The sequence below is a fragment of the Hordeum vulgare genome, chromosome 2H (genome assembly GCF_904849725.1).
Source record: "Hordeum vulgare subsp. vulgare chromosome 2H, MorexV3_pseudomolecules_assembly, whole genome shotgun sequence".
In the NCBI taxonomy this organism is placed as follows: Eukaryota; Viridiplantae; Streptophyta; class Magnoliopsida; order Poales; family Poaceae; genus Hordeum; species Hordeum vulgare.
The window spans coordinates 62365257-62383771 of NC_058519.1; the positions used below are offsets into that span (position 1 = coordinate 62365257).

At 44.0% G+C, this 18515-nt stretch overlaps 1 protein-coding gene and 1 long non-coding RNA gene across 2 annotated transcripts; one reads left to right on the forward strand and one right to left on the reverse strand.

Annotated features, from left to right (window-relative positions):
• The first annotated feature begins 1897 nt into the window (after nt 1-1897).
• On the forward strand, nt 1898-8696 carry LOC123424998. Its single transcript, XR_006621771.1, has 2 exons — nt 1898-2060; nt 8437-8696. It is a non-coding gene; the product is annotated as an uncharacterized LOC123424998 (long non-coding RNA).
• LOC123424996 lies at nt 2676-15629 on the reverse strand. The gene is made up of 3 exons (XM_045108673.1): nt 15239-15629; nt 3662-5819; nt 2676-3399 (listed from the first exon to the last, which is right to left on the reverse strand). The coding sequence occupies exons 1-3, from the start codon at nt 15487-15489 to the stop codon at nt 2980-2982; spliced, it is 2829 nt and encodes a 942-aa protein (XP_044964608.1). The 5' UTR covers nt 15490-15629; the 3' UTR covers nt 2676-2979.
• Nucleotides 15630-18515: the final 2886 nt, after the last annotated feature.

Below are 18515 nucleotides of genomic sequence, written 5' to 3' on the forward strand. Positions count from 1 at the left end.
GCGAGCCCCGTGGGGAAAAAGAACCCCAACACGCACGGGAGATCCTAGTTGGTGCTTCGAGCGCCAGTTTTCTAAGCTGGCGCCACGCATAGCCGTCAGTGGACCGGCCCATTAAGCGAGCGCTCACTGGTTTCTTCCATCGATCTATACATCGACCGATTTACCGGTCGCTACCCCTGGAAAAATCAGTCAACCATTGATTCATATGAAAAAACTGAAAAGTTCACAGAAAAAAGAAAAAAAGTTTATGAATTCAAAAATATGCATGAATTTGAGCAAAAGTTAACAAATTTTAAAAAAGTTCACCGAATTTGAGAAAGAGTTAATTGAATTTTAAAAAATCATCCAACTTGAAAAAAAGTTCATCAAATTCAATAAAAGTTCATCAATTTTGTAAAAGTTTATCAAACTTGAAAAAATTCATTGAATTAGAAAAAAGTTCATCGAATCTGAAAAAACATTATTTGAATTGGAAAAAGAGTTCATAGTTATTGAAAAAAGTTCATTGATTTTCAAAAAAGGTCAACGAAATTTAAAAAGTCCATGAAATATGAGAAAAGTTCCTCGAATTTTAAAAATAACATCTAATTTTTAAAAATGTGCAAAATAATTTATAAAAATTCATTAGTTTGGGAAAAAATCATGATTTTTAGAAAAATGTACGTTGATCTTGAAGAAAAAGTTCACCGGTTAGCGAACTAGGTAAAGAAGAAAAGGGACTGAAAAATATCTATCGGTTACCGATGGCCCTATTGGTTAGCTCGATGTGCTGAGAACTGAAATCATTAGTTGAAGAGTACATCCTTCAACGATTACTTTCATCTTCCTAGATTACGACAAGTGACGCACTACATGCGTGCCCCTTGTCGCAACTTGGGAGTTCTTCCTTTTTCTATAGATCCATATTTTTAAAACATTTTATCTCCTAAACCGTGCGTTTAAATTTTGAACTGTTTTCATCGTTGGGTTTTTCGCGTCAAGATCTTTAAAACTAGATCCCATGTTGATAGGTTTTGACAAACTATTTTTTCACAAAAAAAACGGACGAAAAAACCGGCGTTTTTTTCCTTTCCGAGACGCACGGCTGTGCCTCTCGCGATAGCAAAACCATGCCTCTCACAGAAGCAAAACCATGTCTCTCGTGGAAAAAGAGAGAGCAGAAAACGCGTTTTTGTCCTTTCCGAGAAACACGGCCGTGCCTATCGCGATAGCAAAATCATGCCTCTCACGAAAGCAAAATCGTGCCTCTCGCGAAAAAAGAGAGAGCATAAAACGCGTTTTTTCCCTTTTCGAGAGGTACGGCCGTGCCTCTCGCGAAAGCAAAACCATACCTCTTGCGGAAAAAAAGGAGCAGAAAACACGTTTCCCCCCTTTCCGAGAGGCAGACCGTGTCTCTCACGATAACAAACCGTGCCTCTCGCGGAAAAAAAGAGAGCAGAAAATGTATTTTTTTCATTTTCGAGAGGCACGATTGTGCTTCTCGTGGAAGCAAAACCATGCCTCTCGCCAGAAAAAAGAGAGCAGAAAACACGATTTTCCCTTTACGAGAGGCACGGCCGTGCGAAAAAACCTGAAAAAACACTCTAAAAAGCCAAAAACACGTGCGAAAAAATAAAAAAATAAAATACGAAGGGAATACTCAGAACGCGACACGTGGCAGTGACTGAGAACGCTCTAAATGGCGGCGCACCGAAATTATCGCTGGGAGGCTTTCGAAAAAGTGCTCGCTAGCTGAAAACGCAGTTTAATTCTTGTGCGAGCCTTATGTTTTGCACTTTAAAACAGTTAAAGGAAAATGCTAAGTGGGCCGAGCCCAGCCAACACGCCTGCAGGGCTCGGTTTTTAAAAAAACTAAAACCGGCGCCTGTGCCGCTAAAATAGGGTTTGCTAACGCGCACGGCTCTAGGTTGCTTCATTCTCGCAGATTTTTTTGTAGCGGCGGAGCGACGGCGGCGCCGATGAGCCGGACGCGGCGGGCCACCAGCCTCTCTGGCAGCGATACGAATCGCTGGGTCGTGTGGAAGTCGCATCCCAGCTTTGAACCCTTTCTGATCTGACAGGTGCACTCTCGCCTTCTCGCCTCTGAATCTCCGATTAATCCCTTTTATCTCCGGCCTGAGGCCGAGGGCTGCCAGAGCACCGGGCTCAGACAATCCTGGAAGTGCATTGTAGGTAGATACTACTCCCTTCATAAACTAATATAAAAGCATTTAAAACACTATTTTAGCAATCTAAATGTTTTTATATTAGTTTACTGAGGGAGTACTTTGTAGTGTTCAATTACTGGCCAATTGTGATCAGGGAAGCAGAGATTTCAAAATTTGTGGTGTTCGAGAAAACCAAAATATTTACCATGGATGCTAGTAGTGATCTAAACACTCTTATATTTCCTTATGGAGGGAGTACTATTAAGTGGGTTCCTATTTGAAATGGATTGTGCTAAGGCCCCCCTCCATCCATGATCAAATTGCATCGTTCTTTGTCAGGGTCAGTGCCATCTACTTGGGAAATTAGTAGGACAAACTTAGTGAGTGTTTAGGATCTGGTCTGAAGTGGTTGATTCCATGAGTACTCAATGACTAGGCCATTTACTAGTGCTAAACAACACCCGATGTAAGCCTTATAGTATGATTTAAAATGCTAAGCTGGTGTTGAAGCCTCACACCCTGACAATGTGCAACTAACATGACAGTTCATATTGAATGGCAAAGCAGATGCCTCATCTTTCATACATCCATGGTCTTACAACAGTAACACAGCCATTATTTTAGTTGACCTCATTATGGCACATAATGTCTGATTTTTCATCACAAACCAACTGTTTGATATCAGCTCTACATTCATGGGATCTCCTTGGATTGCAATGAGTAAGTCACTACTATGACAGAGCAAATTGAGCCTGTCTACGAGTCGTAGTATAGACCAGCAGTACAGCACCATCTAAATACATGCTCAGGTGACACTGCTGATGCCTCATAGCTACCCACGGACCATCAGTTCTTTTGCTCTAGCCACAAGTGCAGATAGAGGTACGCTGTGCTCCATGAGTCCCGCATCACCGGAGAAGAACCTGTAATTTTCAGCTCTTGAGGTTGTACGCTCCACCACTAGGAGTGCTTCCAGCATCCAGTATTTGTTGAAACAGTTGGCGTTGCCAGGATTACACTCCATCATGTATATGACATGTTCAACTATCACCCTCCTGATTCCGGGAGAATGACAGGTGGGTATCATATTTGAGTTAAGTGCATTAACAAGCCTCTTGATAAATCTTTCCTTAATCTGACCATGCTCTAGTTCCCGTGCAAAATCATCTGGAATGACATTACATATTTGTGAACTAAGGCCAGCAAGAACCTCCAATTCTGTACCTTCTGCATCCATTATTCCTTCCAACACCTGTAGTGGAAATAGCTAAGCTCTGTAAACCATGATTAAACTTCACTAACATGGTTAAGTAGAATCCATGACGTTGCCATGTATTTATTTAGTTGTGTGGTGTATAGAAATATATCAGTGGTAATTGATGATGTTGCCATCTATTTACTAGAGTGGTAGCTTAAATGAATGCTAAAGAAAATGTTGCAATACCATGTGTAAATATTAAGGTACAATATCCACCTCTAATATTGCACATATAACCAAAATTTGCAGCGCTCACCTCTCTCGTAATGTAGGAGATTTCCTTTAGGTCCAAGTTGCCAAGCTCAGATTGAGCATGCACACACATACTCTGCAACAGGCTTGAAGCTATGTACCTGTACCTGCCACTATGGATCATAATTGTGAGTTCCTTGATGAAGACGTACCCTGGTTCCGCTAACATAACCAGACAGTTATTGACGCTATCCTTTGCCAGTAGTGCTAGTGCTTGCCCAGCGTTCATTCGTAGTAACTGATCTGAATCTGCACTTGCGGATGTGTCCTTGCTGAGAAATGCATGCATCAACCTGCTAATGATCATTGGGATGTGCCTGATCTCGTTATTTACATTTCCATCCATGGCCAAGTTTCTAACGAGTTCTGCTGTAAGCTCCCTAAGTTCTTGGCTGCTCCCTCTGTTATCCAAGATCTCTGCAAGGTTGCTCCAAAGGAAGAGATGTTCTGTAATCTTCTGACGCAAAGTTACACCAAATTTGCCGTTAGTACTTGCAAGTCTTGCCAGCAGCCTCAGTGATGAACGTTTCAGCAGTGTCTCGTGTGTCTCGTCAATATTTTTCATGTCAGTCCTGTTGCTTGTGAACTCTACAATCTTTGAGATGAGGCCAGTTGCTCTGCTGATTTCTATACAGTTCTCTAGATCAAAGGTAGCAAGCCTTTCAAGAATCAACATGCCCTGTACAGGGAGGAGATCATGGTCGGTTGATGGCTCCTTCTCTGGAACAGACCAGTGTTTTGTAATCTTTCTCCAGCATCTGAGTATGTGGGTGTTTTGTTCATCCATGTTAGTTGGCTCCTCTCTCGGAATCAAACAGTATAGTGCCATCTGTTTCAACCATTTAAGCATTGGGGAGGGCAGTTCGTTCCTGCCAACTTGCTGAATCAGGTTATTATGTTTTGTCTCAAGACTACCAGTGTCCAAAAGAGGGTTCTTTATATTATGTCCTTGAACAGTGTCCAAAAGTGAGGCTATGAGCTGCATTGCCCCAGGAATAGGGACAACTCGGAGGTTTTCAGCGAGCTCGGCCATGATCTTCGCGGCGAATGATCGAATATCTTTAGCCCCCTCACTTGTCCAGTCCAACATGTTGATCAAGAAGGTCACTGTCTTTGTATAAGTGGTGAGTTCTAATATGGCCATAGTCCTTAGGGGCTCCTTTTTTAGAAAGCTGTGAAGCATCTTAAGACCATATAGTTGCATCTTGGGAGAGTTTGACTTTAAAGAATCCATTGCAAATATGATAAGGCTGGTCTTCTTTGGGCCAAGCACAGCACCTTCCATGCATCTGTCGAAGGCATATGCGTAGTACAAATTGACATATTTCACTCCCGAGGGTCCTCCAAATCCAGCATGACAGATGAGTGATCTTCGTAGGATGAATGAAAAGATTTCAAAGATGCCGGCAACAATATAGATTATCCCTTGGCCAAGCACCATCGCATAAAAGATGTAGAGAGATGACAGAAGGTTTTCCGTGTTCTCATGGTTTTTCTGATCATTATAATCTGTTTGTATAACTATAAGGCGCCACAGTGCCAGCCCAATTCGGAATACTGCTGCCGGAATTTGGAGGTTACCAAATGAAGTTATCACTAGAACAAGTATGTCCTTTATGATGAGCGCATATATATCTACTCCGTTATAATTAAACACGGACATCACTGTCGCAGCAAACATGCACAAGTTCAGAACAATTCGTTGCCAAAATGCTATTTTATTGCCAAGAACCCAGTCTGCTAATTTGATGATTCTTGGGAACCTCAGCCTGCTGATTGTGAATAGGAGCACTGTCACAAACAGTACCAAGTACACTATGCACTTGGCAAGTGAGTCATGTCTTTCTTTCAACTTATAGGAGTACCATATAATGGGACAAAGCAGTAGGATTGCAACCATTGGGCTCCATAATGAGATCATGCCGCGTAACATGGGTGGAATTGCAGCTTCTGGGCATAGAATTGAACCAATCACAAGTAGTCCCATTACTGACAAAGTCACTATCACTATTATTGTAGCAGTGCCCCATATAAGAAGAATGCCCATAAAAACATTGAAGAAGCATATGAGCGAGATATGCCCATTCCAGCTAAGAGACTTGAAAGCACCTCTCGTGCGGAAGAACAATTGGTAATCCATCCTGTTGCTGCGGCTGAACATTCTGAAGTACATACAGAATGGCAACATAGAATCAACAAAAGTGAAGACATGATGTGTCTAAATCAGAGTGACAATTGTGAAATTTGGGACCATGGAAACTTATCCTGACAAGATTATGGTAAAGCTCTAGACTTCTACTCCCTATGTTTCAAAATAAGTGTCGTGATTTTAGTTATTTTGGAATGGATGTCCAAGTTGGAAAACTGGGGAAAGTAGTTGTTTAAAGTATTTCAGATGGGTTCATCGCCTTGGCAATGGTTATATTCAAATCTCTAGGGCTTGCAAGCCTTATTCTGGGCCCTTTGCAAAATGAGAAATGATACCCGCTTTGAAACAATAATATCCCATTCAGTGAAACAGATTATTTGTCCATGTCCGGCAATTGCTTTGGGATCTCGGTTTCCATTTATCTCTATATTTTGAAACTTTGAATGATTGTATTCAAGAGAAAAGTTCAATAGAACAATGGAACGGGGCTCCACTAATTGATGTTGTCCGGCATGTCAACCCGGCAATTCGACCCATGGCCGGCCGCGCCAATGGACACCTGACCCGAACGTGTAGGGTATGTGCATAAGGTCAATGCCCATGGTCGGTCGTTACTCTTTATCCGTGGTTCGTCACTCTTGACCCGTGGTTAAGCTTGATGAGTAACTTAATTAGTCATGGGTAGGGTATGGGCATAAGGTCAACGCCCATGGGTCGCCTGATTAATAGTAATAATGAAATATGTATTTTATTTTACAGGACATGGTCATTTATCTGTGAATACGTAGAGGAATAGTACACTTAGTGAAGATGCAGACTAAGAGCATCTACAGTCGAGCGTCCCAAATTCACCTCGTACGTCCAAACAGGCAGGCCGATCACTAACAGGTCATGAAATTTTGGACAAACCGAGCGTCTTAAACGAACCTCAAACGCCCGGGCTAACCGACACTCCTCGTATCCAGCCCAAATATGGGATGGATATGGGGCGCCCGGGCACATCCGTCACGTCAGACCCAACAGACTCTATCTCAAATTTCACCAAATCTATAACCAGAACTATCACATCCATTTGCTCTTTCCTCTCTTCTTCCCCCTCCACGTTGTCCGTCTCGCACGCTCCGTAACCATTCCTAGCCTCTACCTCACCAGCTTCGGCATAGTTGTCCTCGTGATTTTATTTTTTGTATCAATGAGGCCCCAAAACCCACCTCCAACAGATGATGTAGATGAAAAAAATTACATCTCCACATTTTGAAGATGTAAAATGCAACATCTCGAGATGCAAATATACATCTTCACCTACTGGAGATGTAAAACTAGCGGTCGCGCGCCAACTGTCGACCACCTTCATTTGGCTTCTGTCCGCCCGGCCCCGTCGCCGGTGAATTTCTGGCCGAAAACGTTGCCGCCACCACCCGTCCATCCCCATCCCCTTCGTGACCCGCCGCCCATCCCCGTTGCCCGTCGCACTGCCATAGCCGTCGAGGATCGCCGATTTGAGCTTCCCCCGCCGCACTCCCGCCGTCGCGCCGCTCACCCACCACACCATGTCATCACCTCCCTGCTGCCAGATCCGGCCGCTCCATCGCCCCCATCGCCTGTTCTGACGCTACATCGCCGCCAACCTCCAAATCAGTCGAATGTGCAATTTCTCTGCCGCTGAATCACCTTCGCGTCGTTGCATGATTTGAGCTCCCCCCACCGTGTGCCGCAGCCGGATTCGAGCCGCACACCTGCCGCCATGCCGCTGTCCCTTTTTCGCTGCTAGACTCGACATTCTCGCACCCCATGGCCGCCGCCTCGCCGCGACCAATACGTCCATCGTTCACAGCCATGCCGCCGACCATTCGAGCTCCCGCCGCTGCATTTGACCTCCCGGCTCTCGTCGCTCGGCCATCGGCGCACCTGCTGCAACCAATCGGTCCATTGGGGCCCCTCCCGAGTTTTGGCGCTTGGCCGCCGACGCTAATGCCGACTAGTTTGCATCTTCAAATACATTATCTATTGGAGTTGCACTTTTACATCTTCAATATACATCATCTTTTGGAGTTGCCTCTTTTTAAAAGATGTAAAAGGCATTTTTTTAATGTAAATTTTACATTTTTAAGTTTTACAACTTTAAATTTGCATCATCAAGATGATCTAAGCTCCTAAACAACATACTAAACGACACTACTCGCACCTATCCTGAGACAGTCCATTCCAAAATGGAAAGCATCTAAGACGGAGGCCCAGAAACCACGGTTCTTAAAAAATCCCTTATCTTGTATAGTATTTTCTTTAACAGAATCCAACATTTATATATGTGGAATCATACTACAAAGTTGCAGAGTTTCATTGACATGCATTTATATGTAAAGCTACACAGAAACAAAATGTTTGATCAGCACTACTATTTGGTAGTATTATTGATCGCCATATTTGTCTTTTTTGTACAACCCATTTATTAATAAAATGTTTCAAGAAATTTTAAAGGATTTTCATATATTTCGACGTGGCACATTGACATTTATCTTGGAATTTTCTGGAACGTGTCAATACAACTTTTATTTTTTCATGAATAAAGAGCTCACTGCGCCGCCTGAGTCCAAAACTCTGCACTCTAATTTGTCTTCTTTATTGGGCAGGTATTGTGAAGGAGCCGTTTTCCTCAAAAATGAAAAACTTGGAGGTCCTGCGATCAACTACTTAAAAGATACTCCATCCGTTCTATAAGTCTTGCCGCGGTGTTAAGGCATATTTGGGATTGCTCTACTTCATAAAGCTCAGTTTCGCTCCATTAAATTCACCTTGAAACAGTTTTTTATAAAAGTTCTGATTCTTTTAAGAGAATGTTTGACTTTTATCTAGCTTCAGCTTTAAGAATGAGAATTTGATGAAAAGGATATATCAGATTGGATGAGTGGGGAAAAATAAGGGGTATCCACTTACTGATGATAGTGGTGGGTAATTTTCTTTCAACTCCAATTTCTACATTTTTCTGAAGCACCTTCTAAAGAGCTTCACAAAAAACATAAAGTTGTACCTCAGATTCTATTTTTTTACGAAGCAGCATGTTGTGAAGCTATCCCGTTTGGTTTTTTTTAGAGCGGAGCTGAATTTTAAAAAACGGAGTAAGTCCCAAACATTTACTCCCAAACAGATAAAGACAAGAATTATGAAATAGAGGAATTACTACTCCAACCATAAATAGTATATGTTTTAGTTAAGTCGCCAAACAAAGGAGGCTTTGATCGCATGAGAATATGTAGATGAAGGCTCGATAGTTTAACCTTTGTACAAACAAATAGTCTTGGAGCATGCTTTCATTCCGTTTTATAGATAAAATAGCACCCAAAAAAGTACAGCAGGACGATACAATATGATGATGTGGCATTCTTATAACCGATCCTCGGTGAGGTGTGTTGTTGTTCTTATAACCAAGGTAATTTTACAAAAAAGTCCTTACTATTTATGATATTAAACTCGTAGTATATATTAAATATTTTTTTAAATACTCATATCTTTTAAACCGTAACTTCAAATTTAACATATTATATATGGAATTTGATTAGAAAAATATGTAGAATTTAAATATGATATTATTTTATCTGTTAAACGTTCAATAAAAATACTATCTAGGGTGCAATCTTAATAAATAAGTCATTATTCGTCTTTCTTTCATACCAGTACTCATCCGGGTTGGGGATGAACACGTCAACAAAATCAGGATTGGAGATGAAACTGAAGGTCACTTGACTGATTCTTTGTACGTATTAAATCTACATGCAAGCCGTGTTAAAATAGAAGACCTGTGAAATTTTGAACTGCATTTTTGTAGGATAAGACCATCTTTATTTGTATCGTAACTATAAATTCTCAAATTATAGACATTTTTTATAAATTAAGAGCGTATGCCGTGTGGTATTTTTTTCTCCCGTTGCAACGCATGGACCCTAAAAAATATTCATATTTTTAAACCGTAACTCCAAATTTAACATATTATACATCGGGATTGTGGGATCCTTAGCGATCGTATATAGATGAATCCTGTACAGTTTGAGCTTTGTAATTATTTTATAAAAACAAATAGTAACAGCATGAAACCAATATGTATAGGCATAATATGGCAGCCATTCCATGCCGCCTGCTTACCGATGCTATCTCATGTCCCCCTCCCCGCGCCTACTTAAGTTGCCATAGGAGGCATCCTTGTTGATTGTCTAGATGGATGCTTTATATTTTGAGCTTTGTGCTTTTTTTGCTAAAACAAATATTAACATCATCAAATTAATATGTATCTCTCCCTAATAATAAAGCACCGTGTGCTTCTGTCGACCGTTGTGGTTGTTTTGCACAAAACTCCATGAAGTTTTCCGACATCAATCCGCAATCCCGATTTAAGTGAATAACCAATCTTTTTGTATTGTTTATAGATAACCCCGTGTGAGTTCCCGAAATCAACCCGCAGTACATAATTAGCTGAGAGAACGAAACTTTTTTTGGAGTTTTTGTAAAAAGCTCCTTCAGTTTTCACAAAATAAACCCGCAGTACATACTTGAGTAAAAAAAATCATTTTCCGTATGTTTTCAAAAACACCCCTACAGTTTTTAATTAATTAATCTGTAGTTTAATTATAAGTGTAAAATACTTTAAAAAATCATATCTTTTAAACGATAACTCCAATTTTACATTATTATATACTAAATTTTATTAGAAAAATATGTAGAATCTGAATATAATGTTAGTTTATCTATTTAATTTTTTTAAATTGTATTTATAATATAATTTTAATCAATAGTGATGCGCACAATCTAAATGTAATGTTATTTTATCTATTTAACAATTTTAAAATTATATTTATGCTGTAGTTTTAATCAATAGCGTACAATCCATTTTTTCATAACGAGGCCGGTCCATGTTGTTAATTAATCCGCGGTTCAATTATAATTAACAAATACTTTAAAAAATTATATTTTTTAAACTGTAACTCTAATTTTAAATTATTACATATGAACTTTCATTCAAAAAATGTGGTGAATCGAAATATAATGTTTCTTACCTATTTAATTTTTAAATTTCTATTTATAATGTAATTTGAATCTATAGTGATGCGTACAATCTAAATATGATGTTATTTTACTTATTTAACAATTTTTAAATTCTATTTATACAGTAAGTTTAAATAAAGGTCTTAAATCATGATTATTAGGTTATGACATGTTTGTATAGTTTGCTTCCGTTGCAACGCACGGGCTCTTTTGCTAGTAGAAAGAATATGCAGCCAACTATCTCCCCACCATCTAGTTAAGTTGCCAGAGGGAGGGTTATTTATTGTCTGAGAATATGTAGATGAATGATTTAAAGTTTGAGCTTTGTACTTGTTTATGATATGGGAACCGGCTGTCACCCCCACCCCTCCCCCCAACTCACCGCACCTAGGTCGGTCACTAGAGGAGGAAACCTTATTGATCGGCCGAAATTTTGTAGATATATCCTTTATAGTTTGAGCATTGTACATTTGTACTTCTTTTGTAAAAGCAAATACTCCCTCCGATCCAAATTCATTAGCGCAACCTCAATGCACCGTTATAGATACCATGTCAATTAACTTGGATCGAAGGGGCCAATATGTAGACATAACATGACATCCATTCCTTGGCACCCGCTCGGCGACGCTGTCTCCCCTCCCCATGTAGATTGGCACCTTATTGGCCGGTCCCCATTCGGTCGGTGGTGATATCTCGCAATGGGACCCCTTTGCTTAATTCCTAGACGTAAACCACATCTTCAATATTGCTCTGGTGGTTGTAGTAGTCTCCTTTAAGGATGTCTTGATTCGTGTGGTGTGTGGGAATTAGTGAATGTTACTAGGGCATTCTATGCTTTGCCCTAGCCCGCGTTTGAGAACCATCATCACTGCTTGCTCCCAGTAGTTCCCTATTGGCCCCGGTAGTGAAAGGTGGATTGATGGTGGTGGGTGGATGCAGGTGAAGAACATGAGTCTGAAAGTACAACTAATTCCCACGTGATTTTGGTATTTAATAACATCATATATATCATTGAACTAATGTATCTTAAAAAATACTTTTGGTGAACTTCAATGTAGATATATAGGATGGAGATGTGGACCTCTCAAATGCAAAGGGAAAAGCCGTGGCAAAAGCTTCAGGACTCTACATTTTTGTTTAGTGATCCAAGATCACATTGGATTCATAGGAAAGGCAATACTATTAAAAGGGGGTGGGTTTTTGATCATGAGTTATTTGCTCTAAGTGCTTAGAGATATTGGTCCAGAAATCGTCAACCACACCCTCAAATTCCCATCTGTCTGAAACCCTAAAGTTCAAATCAGTCCCACCGGTACACAATAATCTGGCCTCACCGAGTTACACTTGAGAGAGTCACTACCTAACCCTAGCACCTCTGTCTCACCGAAATGACCATTCCGTCCCATCGAAGAGCATCTGCTAACCTTCTATTACCTATTGATTTCATCTTGGAATGTCCATGTGTTTTCAATCGGTCTCACCGAAGTTTGGCTAGCGTTGAGGTCATCCCCATCGTCACACTGAGTTATTTCATCCGGTCAAATCGAAAATCTGAAAGTTCATACCTTTTGCATTAGTCGGTCTCACCGAGTGGTTTCATCTTATCCCACTGAGTTGTGCATAAATATGTGTAATGGTTGGATTTTTGGTGATGGCTATATATATCCCCGCCCACTCCACCTGCTCAGAGAGAGCAACCAGGACGAAGCTACCAGTTTCCATATCCATTTCCTCATATAGAATCACCTACACTTGTGTTGAAATCAAACGGATTCCACTCCAACCTTTGATCCTTGATTTCTAGCCCCTCAAGTTGCATTCCACACCAATTCTTCTCCCACTGCCATGTCAAATTTATGAGAGAGCAATTGGGTTTTGAGGAGACTATCTTTTGAAGCACAAGAGCAATGAGTTCATCATAAATAACAACATCTATTACCTTTTAGAGGGTGGTGTCTTCTAGAGTGGTCAGGTCTCACTTTGGAGCGTGCAAATCTTGTAGAGTTGAATCATGGAGTTTGCAAGGATAAGAAGATATCCTACTTCATGAAAATCTACCCTCAATGAGACAAGGCTTCTATCGATGTAAGCCATGATGACATGGACAATGTTTTTTCTTCATGGACCATTCACATGTGGAGCCCTTCATGGACTCACGCAACCGTTACTCTTCAGGGGTTGAAGTCTTCATCAACGTGGACGTACGATAGCACCACCTATCGGAAACACGTCGAAGATCACCGTGTCGTCATTGTGTTCGATTTCTTTGATCCCTCCTTTACGTTCATATGCAAAGTCATTACTTTCTGCTGTCCACTATCTAGACTTGCAAGTGTAGGATGTTGTTTGACTTGTATGAATTGCTAAAATTTGTCAAAAACTAAAATTGAAAAAATGCTAGGTTTTATTTTGTCAAGTAGTCTAACACCCCCTCCCCCCTCCCCCGCGACCTACTTATGATCCTATGAATGGTATCAAAGTGTTTGTCTTCATTGATTTGGTTTAACCACCAAAGAGGGTATGTCGTTAGTGATGATTATAGAGGTTCATGTTTTGATGGTACAAACTTTATTTGTTGAAAGCATAAAATGAAAATATATCCTTAATCATAATCCCGCTGTTTGGTTTGTTGTTAATCACGAACGCCGCCCTTATCGGCGTGGCCGACGCTAATCGCCAACGTTGTTGTCGTCAGACGGCTCCTCCTCTAGCGCCCGTCATTCGTTAGGCGGCTCCTCGTTTTATTGCTCTTCACCTTCTTATTCCTCCGCTCCTCTGCCCCCTTCATCCTTCAGTCGGTGTCACCGTCATCATCCGTACGTGGGCACGGTGACCGACGAGAAGTCAGACACGGACGTGCTGCTCCAACTGCCGGTGGCGAACACGTTGATGTCTGCCGCCGTAGTAGACATGTAGAAGCCCGCCATGGAGAGAAAGAAGCAGTGCAGGGAACTCGGTGATGCCATGCATGTGGTCATGTCGATATAGAAACCAGATCCCGCTACCAGCGTCCACCACTGTTGACCCCTCTGTCGTCTTCTTGACCGAGTCATCGAGCCCGATGCCACCTATCGTGTCGCTCATTGATTCTCACCAATTTCGGTCGGTTCACGCTGCCACTAGACGCGGTGCACAGCTGCACGTGTTGAGCCGTGCCCCGTTGGTGGTGTATGCTCTGCACCATCGACATTCGCATGTGCGTGCTCTCGCTGGAGCTCGCTCTCCATGTTGCGTACTATGGCCGAGGCGGTAACACCAGCTGGGGATGCCGGTCGTGGACACGGCGATGCCTGTTGTGGACGCAGTAGTGAGGCCCCCGACGGCCGCTGACGCTGAGACACCGTTCGTGGATGCGGAGGGCGAGCCGCCGGTCATGGACACAGGGATGCAGAGGCGATGCGTACGTGAGCAGGGGATACGCGAGGAAGGAGATGCACTATGGGAGGAGGATAGGGGGGATTTTAGTCAAAAGCGGGGTAAGGTAGCAAACACACTACAATTTGGAATTTTAATCAAAAGATTAGAGAAACGTTGTGCTCCACCCGGCGGATCGCACGCAGCATCCGCCGTCTCGTCTGTGCGACGCATGTCCTATTTAGACTTATGTAGTTTGTCATTCTGCAACTTAACGCTTGTTGCGGATTGCGTACCGCAACACGTCCTATGTTGCAAGATCTGAATCTGCATCCCTTGAGGACAGACGCCTCTTGCTCGTGCAACGCTTGTCTTATGTAGGCTCACCTAGCTTGTATTTGTGCAACTTAGCGCTTGTTGCAGTTTGCGCACCGTAACACCTTTTATGTTGTAGGATCTGAATCTGGATCCTTGAAGGCAGTTGCAAAAGCACCTATATTGTAACAATTTCTTCCGCAACGGTACCTCTGTTGCAGAAAGATGAAGGAAAAAATTATGCAAGCTGACCTATGTTGCAAAAGTTTTTTGCAACATGACCTTTGTTGCAAAAAATTCTTACGCAACAGTACCTATGCTGCACAAAGACAAAGAAAAAATTCTGCAACAAAGCAATTGTTTCTGCAACTGGACCGTTGTTTTAAGAATTAATGGGTCAAAAATTATTTTGCAAGAGAGTGTTTGTTTCTGCAACTGAACTATTGTTTCAGGTTGTATTTGACCGAAAAAGGCGATCCAACTGGTAGATCGGACATCTACGCGCGCGTAATCACACGGCTATTGGGGTGGTGGATATGTGCTACGGATCTATCGGTGGACGCCTAGCAGCTTCCAAAAGATTATGCACTATGTTTCTTATTTCTTTCGTACCTAAATAGTCGCGGTTGGAAAAAAACTAGACACAGAGCGAGTACGTCTCATTTGAATAGAGAAGGGTTGAAGGACCGCGTGAAAATTGCTGGAAGCAGCAACGAGTTGCATACGTACCTTAAGGCTTCTAGGAAAACTATAGTTGCCGCACACCAAAAATCCTTAGCGGGACGGAGCACCGTGGGGTAGCCGCCGAGCAGGACGACGGTGGCCCAGGTGAAGGCCAGCGTGCCCAGCGCGTTGCCAAGCCTCTCCATCAGCGTGACGAAGCGAACGAAGCGATTGAGCCCCATCTCAGGCGCCGAGGCGGCTTTGCCGGCGACAGGATACGCCGGCATGTTGACGCGGTGCTCGGCGACGTTGGCCATTCTCCGCTATTTTAGAGCAGCAGCAGCAAACGACGCGCCCAAGGCCCAATAGCTGCTAAGGTGGAGTCCGGCGTTCACTTGATTTTCAACCAATCTTGCACTCCTATAAATAGATCCGCAGATACTCTTGTTCATGCTTCTCTTCGGTGAAATTAAAGACAAGAAAACACCACACGGCATGTCTGTCGTCGAACGAAGGCCACTAGAGTTTTCATCGCCGGGACCCGCAAAGTCGCAAGCACAGGTCTCCGGCGACTGATTCTACGTCCAGCCAGGGCGTGCCACATAGATCTCCGGGCTCCGTTGGAAACAGCGCGCGAAGCCGTGCGTCGATCGCTCACGAGTTGTCCGTGCCTTCGTGCTCGTCCGAAGTGGAGCTCACTGTCGAGAGGTCAATGTCGAGTCAACCAGCACGGAGGGGAACACTGTTGAGCCGCACGAGACAAGAGAGCTCCGGTAAGTTTCTAATCGTACTCCCTCCGTTCCTAAATATAAATCTTTTAAGCGATTTCATTAAGGATCTACATACGGAGCAAAATGATTGAATCTATACTCTAAAATATGTCTATATACATCCGTATGTAGTTCATTAGTGAAATCTCTACAAAGACTTATATTTAGGAACGGAGGGAGTACATACGGATAGCCCTTTAGTCGAGGGTTTGGAGACGACGCACGGTCGTCGTCTGACAAAGTTTCAAGTCTTTGTGGAACTCCAAAGCCACACGTACGCGCAGTGCTCGTCCACTGCGGAAGGCGCGCTCCAGGTGCGGGGGTGCCGTGGGATGACGGGTCTCCACGTACTCCAACTCGAGATCTCGGGTCTTTTTTGTTGGAGTAAAATGAACTACAAACCCTCCCCCCCTCCCCTCCAAACTGGCCCCCGAGGGCATCTTTTTTATGCCGGTGGCGGAAAATTGTTCAGATGTGTCCCCAACTTCTCGTTTAGCGTCAGTTTGGATCGAAATAACAACGGGTGAATCTGAGCCGAATCCATCCCCCAGGGGGCGTTAGGGGCGCTGGCCGAAGCAAAAAAGTCAAGTGAGTCCGCGCTGCCGGTGTCAGACGGGCCTATTCCCGCCATTTTCTCCTCCCCTTTCTCACCATTTCCTCATTAATTCCCCCTCCCCCCTCCCCCGCTCCCGCCATCCGGGCGTCATGCCACCGAAAAAGTATACCGTCCCTTGCCCCGCTACCGCTGTCGATTCTACCGAGCCGGAGGAAAGGAAGCCGAGGGCACTGATGGCTAGGCCGGCGAGCATTTTGGACGCCCAGTGGAGGGCAGATGTCTAGCACCTGGAGGCGGTCACAACCGACCGGTGGAGAAGGCTCGATGCCAAGAGGACCAGGGACGCGACGGCAACGGCGATGGTCGATCATGGAGAAGCGTCTCGGGCGGGAATGTTGAATCCTCCCGGACGCAACCCGCAAGCCTCGTGGAGCCACCAACAGCGCGTCGCGTCGCCGGTCAGCCTCTCATCGCCGATGCCGCCCTGGGGGTACACACCCTCGCTTGGCTACTCTGATGGCGACGCACATGGTGGTTTCAAGCCCAATACCACCTTCCCGCATGGCGCGCCGCAGCGTTCCTCCCCTACCGGCTTCAGCCACGACCCGCGCACTCCCTCCCCCGCGTTCAACGCCGACCTGAACACCCAATACAACTACTCGCCGTCGGCGTACTCATCAGCCTCGCCTGCGGCACCTCTGCGTCGTGGTGCCCTTTCATTCGTGCCCAGTTCGGCGCTACAGTTTAACCACACCGATGCCGACATGGACAAGATCGTCACGAGCGGCTCCGTCGTCGCCGCGTCCTGCCCGAGGTTCGGCGTGCAGGATGAAACAATGGACATCGCCGACGACATTGACGACGAGCTCGACGATGCCGAGGAGGAGGGGGGAGTAAGAGCAGGCGGAGGTGGAACCGGAACCAGTGCCGAGGAGGAGGTGGGAGAAGAAGCGGGCGTCGAACGCTAAGCCAACTAAACCCCACATCAAGTGGACGTCCAAGGAAGACGAGTGCCTTGCCGAAGCATGAAAGGCCGTCAGCATCGACCCAATCACCGGCGCGAGTCAGAATGCCGACACATACTGGGGGAGAATCAAGACGGTGTTCGACGAACGCAAGTTGGTCGACCCCGACTTCGCCAACATCCACATGGACCGCGGCGACAAGGCCATGGCAAACCCCTGGGCGACGATCCAGACGGCCTGCAACAAGTGGCATGGGATCGTCGAGGAGGTCACTGCTCGCCCAAAAAGCGGCGCCAACGTCAAGGGTCAGGTATGGACGTAGTTTGTGGTCCCTATTTCGTCGTGTCACTGTGTGCTTTGCCAACACGTTTTGTCCGCGGCTGTGCCGATGGTTCGGATGTTCGGCATGTGATCGCCGTCGGCACGCCACCTCTACATCTACCATCGGGATTAGTTTTAAACCTTAATAATTGTTATTTAGTACCAACTTTGAGCATGAATATTGTACAGGGTCTTGCTTAATGCGAGATGGCTACTCATTTAATTCAGAGAATAATGGTTGTTCTATTTATATGAGTGATATGTTTTATGGTCATGCTCCGTTGGTGAATGGTTTATGCTTGATGAATCTCGATCGTGATGTTACACATATTCATAGTGTGAGTACCAAAAGATGCAAAGTTGATAATGATAGTCCCACATACTTGTGGCACTGCCGCATTGGTCACATTGGTGTTAAGCGCATGAAGAAGCTCCATACTGATGGACTGTTAGAGTCTCTTGACTTTGAATCATTTGACACATGCGAACCATGCCTCATGGGCAAGATGACTAAGACTCCGTTCTCAGGAATAATGGAGAGAGCGACCGACTTATTGGAAATAATACATACTGATGTGTGTGGTCCAATGAACGTGGAAGCTCGCGGTGGCTATCGTTATGTTCTCACTCTCACAAATGATTTAAGTAGGTATGGCTATATCTACTTGATGAAGCACAAATCTGAGACGTTTGGAAAGTTCAAGGAATTTCAGAGTGAGGTTGAGAATCAA

Bases quoted from the DNA above. Each gene is read 5' to 3' on its own strand.
- LOC123424996 (XM_045108673.1), bottom strand. From the start codon at position 15,489: ATGGCCAACGTCGCCGAGCACCGCGTCAACATGCCGGCGTATCCTGTC. The intron at 5,820-15,238 runs GTACGTATGCAA...TATGTACTTCAG, and splicing joins GTTTTCCTAGAAGCCTTAAG to AATGTTCAGCCGCAGCAACA. The intron at 3,400-3,661 runs GTGAGCGCTGCA...TTTCCACTACAG, and splicing joins TCTCCTACATTACGAGAGAG to GTGTTGGAAGGAATAATGGA.